At 29.8% G+C, this 13,299-nt stretch overlaps 1 protein-coding gene across 2 annotated transcripts; it reads right to left on the minus strand.

The window, feature by feature from the left end:
• Window positions 1-4,576: 4,576 nt before the first annotated feature.
• LOC112708452 (MLP-like protein 31) lies at window positions 4,577-6,150 on the minus strand. Of its 2 annotated transcripts, none has more exons than XM_072200104.1 (2): window positions 5,829-6,150; window positions 4,577-5,123 (listed from the first exon to the last, which is right to left on the minus strand). In XM_072200104.1, the coding sequence occupies exons 1-2, from the start codon at window positions 6,016-6,018 to the stop codon at window positions 4,846-4,848; spliced, it is 468 nt and encodes a 155-aa protein (XP_072056205.1). In that variant the 5' UTR covers window positions 6,019-6,150; the 3' UTR covers window positions 4,577-4,845. The 2 variants fall into 2 exon arrangements, with proteins under 2 accessions (XP_072056205.1, XP_025616389.1); XM_025760604.3 differs by having other exon boundaries at window positions 4,577-5,117; window positions 5,829-6,141.
• Between the last annotated feature and the right edge of the window lie 7,149 nt (window positions 6,151-13,299).

Below are 13,299 nucleotides of genomic sequence, written 5' to 3' on the forward strand. Positions count from 1 at the left end.
CTCTCTTTCCTTTACTTTTCTTTCTACTTCTTTTCTTCCCTACCATTTCATAATATAATTTATCTTCTCATTATTCTCTCGCTTTTCCCTAAGCGTCTTATGGAAAAGAATTATAAAGTACTTTAAATGAGTCTGTGTTCTCTAAAACTTTTAAGATCATTCTGTTTGCTCTTCTCTGACTTATAATAATATTAATAATATTTTTAATAGATAGTATTCTTAATAAAGTAATGATAAATAAGATATTTTAAATAGTAAATAATATATATATATATATATATATTTTCTTAAAACTTAGTTGATAAAATCTTATTTTTAATCTTTACTAATTATTTTCTAAACCATAAATTTTTTTATATTTTATTTTTAACTTTAATATTTTTTAAAATTATATTTGAACCCTCACTTTTTTCATATTTATAAAAATAACCCTAAACTTTTATAAAATATCCATTGTTATTCTCGTACCTTATCTATTACCAAAATACCCAAAAACTTAATTACAAATTGTACCTCAATTTTTATATATAAATACAATGTTATCCTTCAAAAATAAAATTTAAGTATTAACCTTTCTCTCATACCGAAACCGAAACCCTTAGCCATTTCCTTTCAAAATATTACTTGTATTTTAATCCGTTTTCGAGTCTTTCGATTACCAATTTTTTTCAACTTTTAATTTAATCTTTCAACTACCAAATCTCATCAATTTTCTCAAAATACTTTATCACAACAGTTCCAAAATCATTAAAACAATCACAACTGAACTGTTCCTAATAGTCAAACCAACAAATTACAAGCAACAACAATAATTTAATGTAAACTCATTCAAACTCAAACAATAATCAACCAAATCAACATTCACTTATCAAATTCACATTTAATTATTATAAAGTTATCAAATTCTACCTCCGTGTGAAATCAAAACAACGGAAACTTCGGAAAAATTTTCTGACTGAGTTACTGAAAAAGAAAACGTCAAAATCGTCTGTGCCTCCTAGAATTCTAATTAGTCGAACTCAAGAAGAAGGAGAGCTATGTCACCGTCAGCTTTTATCGAACAAAAATAACACTAACTAACATATAAAAAAAGATACGAACACTTTTATCAGATTAAATTTTTTTATTAGAGTTACAAATCTAAAAAAATTGAGCACCGAATAATCAAAGGAAGTCACGGTTCGGTTCCCTCTTCCTCACACTCAGTTCCTTTCTTTTCCACGTTCGGTGGCAAATGAACAGTTGTGAAGATGAAATATGATGATTTTTAGTTAAGTGACATTGCTTTATTAAGTGACATGGCTTACATGCTGTTGTTTTATATATATATATATATAACAGCAGCATGTAAGTCATGTTTTCATTCTTTCTTTTGTTTATTATTGGATGGCTTCGGCTACTTTCTTTCCTTTTTTTTTGAATAATAATAATAATAATAATAATAATAATTTTATTTTTTTTAAATATTTTATTATAAAAAAAATTATTTAAAAAATTTAATAAATTTTAAATTTAAAATATCATAAAATTTAATTTAATTATTTTTAGAAAAAATAAATTTTGTTTAAAAAAATTTTCAATAAATATAATAAATCGTACATAACTCATTATTTAATTTTTAAAAAATTAAATTGTTATAGATAGCGCTGAGCAGTGAAATCGATAACGTTAAACGATGACGGAATGACGCGGTGCACGATGATAACAAAGAGAACGACGACACTCTAATATTGAGGACAAACAGCGAGAAGAGAGACACTGAGAATAAACCTGAAAATGGCGTTAGGAGAGACTGAGAATGACAACGATAAAAAAGAGAAAAATAAACGTGAGTTCTGTAAAAAGAAAAGAGAAAGAGAATAGAGTGTGTTAGTCACTGAGTGAAGATAAAAAATTTAGGATTATCCAAATAAATTTTCATATATGTTATATTTATAAATTATTTATTGTGCTTATCACAAAAGCTCAAAACACTTGAGTTTACTAAAGACAACCTCATATTTCATTGTTTCGCTGTCAAATTTAGATCAGTATTACAATTTTAGTGAAATATTTTAAAATTTTTCTTAATTTATAGAGAAAAAAAATAACTACTACCCACCTTAAAAAAGAAACATGAAATATTTAAGATTTTTTATTTCAAAATTAAATATCTAATTATTAATAGATCCAAACAACATCGGATTTCTGTTACTTATATTACAATTACTATAAATTAAAATGCTTAACAAAATGATATATAAAATTTGGATAAATATATTTGAGTTAATTAAAAAGATAAAATATATTTAGCTAAAATGATATAGTTCAGTCATAGGCTCATTTTTTTTTTTTGTTATTAGAAACATGTATGTGATGTGCTGTGTTATAGGAGCATAGTGGTGTTAGACCAAGATGTGGGGACAGTTTTTTTTTACTTGTACTTTAACAAGTCGGACCATGAGTTGTTTTGAAAAGAAAATATCATAGTTAAATCGGATGGTCCGATTTGTAAGAAGAAAATTTTAAATTTTGAAAAAAACAAATCGGATTGTCTGTGTTGTATAAATTTTTTTTTTTAATAAAACGAAAATTGGACCGTTCGATTTTTCTGGAAGCACTCGCACTGTTTGATTTGTGGTTCTCTGATACCACACACCTGTAAAACACGCTACTTCTCCATGTTGCTTTCTTACACCATTACCTTCTCCATAATAAAATTAAAAAGCGTTCGGTCATATGATGAATAAAAAATTCACTTAAAAGTTAAAACTAAACAGAAAATGGATCCTTTCCAATATTTTTAATAATTGAGGAAATGCAGTGTGATCTCTCACTATTAATTTTATAAGTGGGACCATAATTAAATATGAGAGAGAGAACAATGAAAGGTGAGATATCACAATTAACACCATCCAATTTTTTTTTCACTGGAGAAGATCCACTCCCAAACTAAACATACTATTTGGATTAATCATTTATAAACTTTTGTACTTTTAATTTATCTATCTTGTATAACGATTGAAAAAAAATTAATTATTTAAAGAAATATTTTAAAAAGATTATACCTAAAATTGTAGAAAAGTGCTAATAACTATCGAGCCGCTAGTATTATTTAAAATTAATGCTTATAATGTGTTCTAATTTTTCTGTAATGTAGTATGCCAGTATTTTAATATCTGTTAAATTAAATTTAAATGTGTAATTCAACATTTTTTTATCACGTCTATTTAATTTAAAAAATATAACTCAAATTCTAAGAATTTTAAATTAATAATGGCTATAATTTGTAGATTTTAAATACGATAATTTATTTTTATAATATTTGATATTAATTTTGAGATAAATATCATATTATACAATATATTTAATTATCTTATAAAGAGTAAGTTCTATTAATCGTTATATTCAATATTATATATATATTGTAAAGAGTAAGTCTTATTAATCGTTATCTTTGTTCGTTCCTGAATCAAGAACCTTCTTTTATGTATATCTGAGGTACTGAGACACCTAAATATACATATACTTAATCTGGATATTAAATAACCTATTTATGAATAAACACGTATCTCAAGTCTTGAGATACCTAGATATATAAATACACATATCACCAGTATTAAATAGTTGCCTTATGAATAAATGTGTAATTTATATGTTTTTACGGATGTAACTAGATTATTTATTTTCAAACATTCTTACTTGACTATTGAGTTATCGTCGGATTATATTTTTTATAATTTTCGTATCACAATATTTAAGATGTGTTACACGTATTTAAATTAGTAAATATTCTACGAATTACATATTTTAATAAATATTAAAATATTTAATTTAAATAAAAAAGCTAAAGAATATCTAGTATTAAAATTAATGTTAAAATTTTTGGGAAAAAATGTATTGATTGATTATTCAATCTTTAGATTTTTGTAACTTCTTAAAATTACTTTTTTCCATTTACGACAAAAATTGCAAACTAAATTTATTTAATTAAAATTATTAAATTTTAAAATAAAATACACAAAAATTAATTTTTTAAAATATTTTTTGAGAATATATATTTAATAATTAAATTTTTTATTGTATTTAAATATTTTAACAATATTTTTATTATTAAAAAATTAAAAAAATATTTTTTATCAATAGTTTGATAATTCAAAATTTTTTCAATTTACTCAGTTTATAAAAAAGTTAAAAAGTTAATTTTTAATTAAATATTTTAAAATATTTTTATTATTAAAAAATATTTTTATCAATAATTTGATAATTCAAATATTTTTCCGGCGAAAGTTAGAAAATTAATCTTAATTCAATATATTAAAAATATTTTTATTATTAAAAAATTTTAAAAAATACTTTTATCAATAATTTGATAATTCAAATATTTTTTCAATTTACTCATTATGTTTATGAGAAAGTTAGAAAATTAATTTTTTTAATTAGCTAATATTAGTCAATTTAATTCAGAGTTTAAAATTTTAATTTAAACTTTAGAATTAGTAATTTTTAATTTAAAATTTAAATTTAAATTAAATTAAATAATTTTAAAAATTTAACTTATGTTACCCAAAAAATTGATTACCTGTCGTTACTCTAATTTTTATTAGACAAACACACATACTTTCAAGTTTATTTCCACACATCCATGGCATACATACATACATACATACAATAGTTCAATCCATTCAAACTAAGGATAAACATACATATAAGATTGGACTTTGAAAACATACTTCCTTATTCTATTCTTTACCCAAGTTCACACGCACTTATTATTTAATTTATATAAACACTTAACTACTTCCAAAACCCCTTATTAAATTCCAACCATGCATATAACGTCTTCTAATTTTCTTTTAGTAATTATTATGCCTTGAGAAGATGAGCATCCATCTCTTTAGTATTTTTGTCGAACAATTCCATGTAACCATAAGGAGCTTCGACATTATCATTAATTTTCTCATATTCAAGTGTCCATTTAGCTGAAACACTTCCATTGCTGTTATCAATCTCTTGAATGCTGAGCTTCATGACTTTATACTGTTGACTTATGTCTCCATCAAAGAGATTGAATTTGATTGTCTTGTTCTTCTCATCAATGGATTCAATTGTCTCCTTGCATGTTTTTACTTTACCATCTGTTGCTTGACAATAATCAAATTATAAAAAATATTAAAAAAAAGAAAATTAAGGAAACCTGAAAATAATTACATGCAAATTATGCTAGTCCTTTTGGTTGTTTTAAAATTTTGTCTTTTGTCTTGGAGAAAAAATCTATTTTTTGTTATATGTTTTTAGGAACTACAAAAAATACAAAAATTTTGTCAATTTATATATATACTTATAGCTCTCTTCTAATAATCTCGTTCGTTATGAATTTTTAAACAATTCATATAATTCTCACTAATATTCTTTCGTAGAAAGAACTTTTTTTGTTGTAAACGGAGGAAACTAATTAAATTTAATAAAATCTCAAAAAAAAAGATAAGGTTAAAAATATAATTATTCATATATCTTTTTCTTAAATTAAATATTTAGAAAAAAATGATATTATGACATAATATCAAAGTTTCTATAATAAAAAAAAATTTAAAATTTGATTCATATTGAATTTTAATGAAAAAATTTTAGCCTAAAATTAATAACAAAAAAAAAACATACAAAAAATTTATATAAATCCAAAAATTAAATCTTACTTGAAGAGGCATATTAAAAATATAATTATTTATGTGATTTTTTCTATAAATTTAGGTTTTTGAGAAAAATGATATCGTGAAAGCAGATAAAATCCGACGAGATGTTTTATTTTTAATTTACAAATTAATTGATTTAAAATTAAGCTTGATTACCTACAACATAAGTCCAGTGCTTAATCGAATCGCCAATGCTGTGCCAATCCTCACCCTGATGCAGCTTGGTGTGATGCACTCTTTCACAAACGTTTTGATATTGGTGGAGAGATTTTGATACAAAATTAAAGAACTTTCCAGCAGGTGCATGGATCACAATTTCAATACTAAGCTTACCACTCAGTGCCATTGTCTTAAGAAGGAAACAACTATTATGAAAGCAAGAAATCAGATAATACTAATAATGTAATAAAGCTAGCTAGCTAGAACATCTGATGAGAGATATGGGACAATGAGTTCAGATTTGTAGGACCTTATATACAAAAATAAGCGACCTACTATATCGTCAGCTTGTTCCTCACTATTTATTGCGCTGCTAATAAAAAATTTTAGTCAACACAAAAAATAGTCAATATATGTTATTTTACTCAATGAAATTATCTAACAATGATTAATCACTAAATTCTAAACAAATTTTTTAGGAACGCAAAATAGGTACGTACCATCATATTTTTATAGTTTTATTTGTATTTTGATTTTATTATATGCATCATGAATTAAATTTGATTATATTATTTATAAAATTTGATTATAGTGCTTATAAAGTTTTATTATCAATGTAAATATATGATCATTTTGCATACCATCAAAATGTATTTTTATAATGGATCATTATTAGTGTTTGATTGATAGTTGATTTTGATAGTTCATATGTAATATAATTTTTTTTAGCGTACACGTAATTTTAACACACTTGAAAGATAGAAAAAAAAATTAAAAGACCAATATCTATTATTAATATCAGTCAATATTCTGTATTGATATTTTATTTTTATATTGTTAAAATTTAAAACTTAGCAATTATTGTTTGAAATAATAATAAAAAATAATAAATTTTATTGATAAGTATGTAACACTGTTAAAAAAATTCACAATAAAAAAAGGCCACACAAAAAATTCAAGAAAGAAAATAAATAAAACCACCCACTTCGATCCATGTGTAGGTCACACATGTCTGCTAATTATCAACAATTATGATTTATTAGTAAGTGTTAGATTTTTTTTCTCTTTATTGTGAGGCCTAAATTCAATTTTTGGAGTGTCTTTTTTATATCTATTGTATCACAATTCTAATTCAAATTTTGGAGTCATTGAGAGGTAGAGAGTGTTGCTATCAAAGTGAGAGAGAAGAAAAAAAATAGAATTTCTGTTTTTATGCAAAGCATCAAATTTTAAATAACAGTTTGTCATTCGTTTACCGTTGGATTGACGTGAAATTTTAACTGCATATTTTCCTCATCTTGTTTTTCATTCTGGACGGTGGAGATGTTGATTGAAATTATGTAATGGGAAAAATTGGCTTCGCAAGAGAGAAAATAAGCTTCCCGGTTTTACACAGAGCAACATTTTTTGAACAGTAGTTTCTCATCCTTTCACCGTTAGATCGACGTGAAAATTGGACTGTAGATTCTTTACATTTTGTTCTTCATTCTGAATGATAGAGATTGTTACTGGAGGTATTCAGAGGGAGAAATAGGCTTCGAATAACAGCTCTATTTTTTGGTATTTTTCATCTTCTTGCTTTTTATTTGTAAGCTTTGGTGTTTTGATGTTTTGGCTGGTTATATGCACGTTTTTGTTCTTTGTTTGAGACTTTCTTGTATATCATTTGATTATAGTAGAGTTATTTCATTGGTTTGGATGACTCGTGATTTTTACCTCTCACATTGAGGGAGTTTTCCACGTTAAAATCTCGATGTGTTCTTGTTATTGTTTTACTTGCTATATTTGCTTGTTCATAGTTGCTGCCATATTGTATTGTGAGTGTTTTCATATAGTTCTTGTGTTGGATATTTGTATTATTTTTGCTGCTTGGCTCTTTAATACTAGCATCAGAGCTTGTTGGTATTTTTCGGAGCTTGTGATTCTGTGAACAATAGAAGCTAATACTAATACTAGTAGAATGATCACTCTTAATGATCATAATTATGATTTGTAAAAGTCAAAAATGAAAGAATTGCTTTATATCAAGAATTTTCATCAACCAGTTTTTGGTACAAAGAAGCCTAATGATAAATCTGATGATGATTGGACTTTGTTGCATAGATAAGTTTGTGGATATATTAGGCAGTGGGTTGACGATAATGTGTTGAACCATATTATTGGAGAGACACATGCTCGGACCCTTTGGATTAAACCTGAACTATTATATGTTCGAAAAACTGGGAATAACAAGATGTTTTTGATCAAGCAGTTGTTGGCTTTGAAAGATATTGATACAGATGGAACATCAATGACAGATCACTTAAATAACTTCCAAGAAATAATGAATCAGTTATCTTCTATGGGTATCAAGTTTGATGAAGAGGTTCAAGGATTGTTATTTCTTGGCTCCTTACTAGACTCGTGAAAAATTTTCAGAATGTCATTGTCTAATTCTGTTCCTGATAGTGAAATCTCTATAGATCTTGCTAAGAGCAGTGTTTTAAATGAAGAAATGAGAAGAAAGTCACAAGATACATCGACTACACATTCATATGTTCTTATTTATGATTTTGGGGGGAGAAACAAAAATCGAGGTCCTAAAAGTAGAGATCAAAGCAGAAGCAAGTCTTGAGAAAAGTATAAAAATATTGAGTATCATCACTGTGGTCAAAAGGGACATGTGAAAAAATTTTGTTGGCAGCTAAAGAAGGAGAAAGTCAAGGCAAGTAAAGACAAGAGCAAAAATAAAGATGATGGTAGCAATGAAGACAAGGTTAATGTAGCTCATGATGATTTTCTTCTTGTTGAGGAGTTTGAATCGGTTAACCTTGTTGATAATAGCACTAGTTTGGTGATTGATAGTGGTGCTTCTATTCATGTTACATATAGGAGGGATTTGTTTACGTCTTATACTCTTGATGATTTTGGTGATGTGAAAATGGCTCATCAAGGTGTTGCAAAATGTATCAGCGTTGGACAGGTTTGCTTAGAAACCTCCAACGGTACCAAGTTGACTTTGAAGCATGTGAAGCATGTTCCAGATATTCGGTTGAACTTACTTTCTATTGGTAAGTTGTGTGATGAAGACTTGGATAGCTCATTCTCTCGTGATAGTTGGAAGCTCACCAAGGGTTCCATGGTTGTTGTTAGAGGTATATGACACTCTACTCTTTATTTAACTCAAGCAAAGATTGTGAAAGATGTTAATGCTGCTGAGTTTGTTGATGAAACTGATTTATGGCATAAGAGATTATGTCATATGAGTGAGAAAGGCATGAATATATTATCTAAGAGGAATCTTTTATCTAGTTGTAAGGTTGCTTTGCAAAAGTGCAACCATTGCTTTGTTGAAAAATAAAACAGGGTTTCTTTAAAGAGCCATCCGCCTTCAAGGAAGCCATAGATACTTGATTTGGTGTATTCTTATGTATGTGGGCTGATGAAGACAAGAACACTTGGAGAGTCTATCTATTTTGTAACCTTTATTGATGATCATTCTAGAAAATTATGGATTTACACTTTGAAGACCAAAGATCAAGTTTTGAATGTGTTCAAACAATTTCAAGCTTCTGTTGAAAGAGAAATTGGGAAGAAGTTGAAATGTATTTGTACTGACAATGGTGGTGAGTACTCAGGTCCATTTGATGCTTATTGTAAAGAGCATAGTATAAGATATCAGAAGACTCCTCCAAAGACTCCTCAGTTGAATGACTTGGCTGAAAGGATAAACAGAACATTGGTTAAAAAAGTTAAATGCTTATTGTCACAATCTAGATTGGCAAAAGGTATTTCACTATAGTTTTGCACAATTTGATATAGTTGTGCGCACGATGTAGAGCTCTGTGGTATATAAAAGGTATTTCACTATTTTATAGGGTTTAGATGAATGCATTTTCATAGGTGCTTGAATTGTTATGCAGCTTTTCTATATTGAACAATTTAGAGTTGATCCTTTGGCCATTTAGCTTTTGAGACAGCTTCTTTATACACATTAGTCAAATCAGTTAACTCAAATCAGTTAACTCAACTTAAGTAACAAAATAGTAGATTCTGTTTTTGTTTTAACTTTTTATATTGGTACGTTCTTTCAATTTTACCGGAGCTTCGCTAAGAATGTTTGAACCATTAAATGTTTATTCATCTCTACTGTTGAGTAGAAATTTTAGTTTTATTTTTCACATGTCCCATTTTATATTGCTTAAAGAATTTGACAGTATTCATTCAAACTAGTGAAATTGGGTATTGCTGAAAGAGCCTAGCAGCGGAAATGACAACAATATCCAACACAAGAATAATATGGAAGCACTCACAACACAATATGGCAGCAACTATAACAAGCAAATATAGCAAGTAAAGCAATAACAAGAACACACCGAGATTTTAACGTGGAAAACCCCCTCAACGTAAGAGGTAAAAACCACGGGTCGTCCAGACCAATGAAATAGCTCCACTATAATCAAATGAGATACAAGAGAGTCTCAAACAAAGCACAAAAACGTGCATATAACCAGCCAAAACATCAAAGCACCAAAGCTCACAAATGAGAAGCAAGAAGATGAAATATACCCAAAAAATAGAGGTACAGTCGAAGCCAATTTCTCCTTCTGCAGACCTCCAATTAAAATCTCCACCGTCCAGAATGAAGAACAAGATGTGAAGAATCTACAGTCCACATTTTATGTCGATCCAACGGTGAAAGAATGAGAAACTGCCGTTCCAAGATTACTGCTCTGTGTAAAAATGGGAAACCTAATTTCTCTCTTGCGAAGCCAATTTCTCCTACTGCAAATATCCAATCAACATCTCCACCGACCAGAATGAAGAACAAGATGATGGGAACACGCAGTTTAAATTTCAAGCCGATCCAACGGTGAACAACTGAGAAACTGCTATTTGAAATTTGCTACTTTGGACAAAAACGGGAATTCTGTTTTTCCCTTTCTTTCTCTCTTTTGTGGCTACTCTCTATCACTCTCAATGACCCTCAAAAACTGATTAGGGTTGTGGCACAATGGGTGCAAGAGACACCCTCAAAATGTTGGGCTTCGCCCTCACAAAGGAGAGAAAAAAAACCCAACAAATCTCCCCCTTCTCGACTAGGTGGAGGCCCTCGCCATTCCGGCGATCAAACAACATGTTTCAAACTTTTCTCTTGATAATGCTTTTGTCATCATATCAGCACCATTGTCATCAGTGTGAACTTTCTCAAGTTCCAACAACTTGGAATCTAACACATCCCGTATCCAGTGATACCTAACATCGATATGTTTAGATCTTGGATGAAAAGTAGAATTCTTGGCAAGATGAATAGCACTTTGGCTATCACACAACAAGATATAATGGTCTTGCTTAAAACCAAGTGCTGCAAGAAACTTCTTCATCCACAATAACTCTTTACATGCTTCAGTTGCTGCAATAAACTCTGCCTCTGTGGTAGAAAGTGTAACACACTTTTGTAGCCTTGACTGCCATGAAATAGCTCCCCCTGCAAACTTGACCAAATAACCTGAAGTAGACTTTCGAGAATCAATATCTCCTGCCATGTCTGCATCAGTAAAGCCAACTAGCAAAGGTTTCTCACCACCAAAACTCAAACTCAAGTTAGTTGTACCTTTGAGATATCTCATAATCCATTTAACAGCATTCCAATATTCTTTACCTGGATTAGAGAGAAAACGACTCACAGTACCAACCGCATGAGCAATGTCTGGTCTAGTACACACCATAGCATACATCAAGCTTCCAACAGCTGAAGCATAAGGAATTTCATTCATTGCTTGTTTCTCCTCATCAGTGGTTGGACACTGCTTGGTACTCAACTTAAAATGAGGAGCAAAAGAACTAGCAACACATTTAGCATCATTCATGCCAAACCTTTGAAGCACCTTCTTTATGTACTTCTCCTGTGACAAATAAAGCTTCTTGGAATCTCTATAACGAGTAATAGTTATGCCCAAAATCTGTTTGGCAGGACCCAAGTCCTTCATAGCAAAGAACCTGCTCAACTGTTTTTTCAACTCATTAATCCTCAAAGCATTCTTGCCCACAATCAAAATATCATCCACATAAAGCAAAAGAATGATAAAATCATCATCAGAAAATTTTTGCACAAATACACAATGATCTGAAGTTGTCTTACGGTAACCATGCTTCCCCATAACAGATTCAAACTTCTTGTACCACTGTCTTGGAGCTTGCTTCAACCCATAAAGACTCTTCTTAAGCTTGCACACAAAATCTTCCTTTTCTTTAACAACAAAGCCCTCCGGTTGCTCCATGTAGATCTCCTTATCTAAATCACCATGAAGAAAAGCTGTCTTTACATCCATTTGCTCAATCTCTAAATCAAGAGACGCTGCTAATCCAAGCACAGCACGAATGGATGACATCCTCACAACAGGAGAAAAGATCTCCTCATAATCAACACCTTTTCTCTGGCTAAAACCTCTAACAACCAATCTAGCCTTATACCGAGGCTTAGAATTGTGTTCTTCATTCTTGATTCTGAATACCCATTTGTTCTTCAAAACTCGCATACCCTTCGGTAGCTTCACCAACTCATAGGTATCATTCTCAAGCAAGGACTTCATTTCTTCTTGCATAGCTTTAAGCCATTGAGCTTTGCTTTCATCTTCAACAGCCTCTCCAAAGCATTCAGGTTCTCCCCCATCAGTCAACAAAACAAACTCATGTGGAGAATACCTTGATGAAGGCTTCCTCTCTCTTGTAGACCTTCTGAGTGCATTTGCAGGAATTTCCAAAGCTGGTTCTTCATCTTGATCATCATCACCAACTTCATCAAGTATCAGATCAACTGTTCCATCTTCACCTGCACTTGTATCATGCTCATTATTTTGAGCTTCAACTCTACCATCTTCTACCATAGGCATAGAGGGAGTAATATCCATCTCAGAAAAATTATCACTAGGCTGAACCATTGGCTTCTCTGCATGATCAACATCCTTCAATGTTTGGTCTTCAACTAAGACAACATCTCTACTTCGAATCACCTTCTTGTTAACAGGATCATAAAACCTGTAACCAAACTCATCCATGCCATAGCCAATAAAAATACACTGCCTAGTCTTTACATCAAGTTTAGATCTCTCATCTTTAGGAATATGAACAAAAGCTTTACATCCAAAGACTCTTAAATGATCATAAGAAACATCATTACCTGACCATACCTTCTCTGGCACTTCAAATTGCAAGGGAACACATGGTGTCCGGTTCAAGACATGAACAACAGTGCTCAAAGCTTCACCCCAAAAGGATTTTGCCAATCCAGATTGTGACAACAAGCACCTAACTCTTTCAACCAGTGTTCTGTTCATCCTTTCAGCCAAGCCATTCAACTGAGGAGTCTTTGGAGGAGTCTTCTGATGTCTTATACCATGCTCTTTACAATAAGCATCAAATGGACCTGAGTACTCACCACCATTGTCAGTACGAATGCATTTCAACTTCTTCCCAGTTTTTCTTTCAA

This window comes from Arachis hypogaea, chromosome 8 (genome assembly GCF_003086295.3).
Source record: "Arachis hypogaea cultivar Tifrunner chromosome 8, arahy.Tifrunner.gnm2.J5K5, whole genome shotgun sequence".
Taxonomy (NCBI): Eukaryota; Viridiplantae; Streptophyta; class Magnoliopsida; order Fabales; family Fabaceae; genus Arachis; species Arachis hypogaea.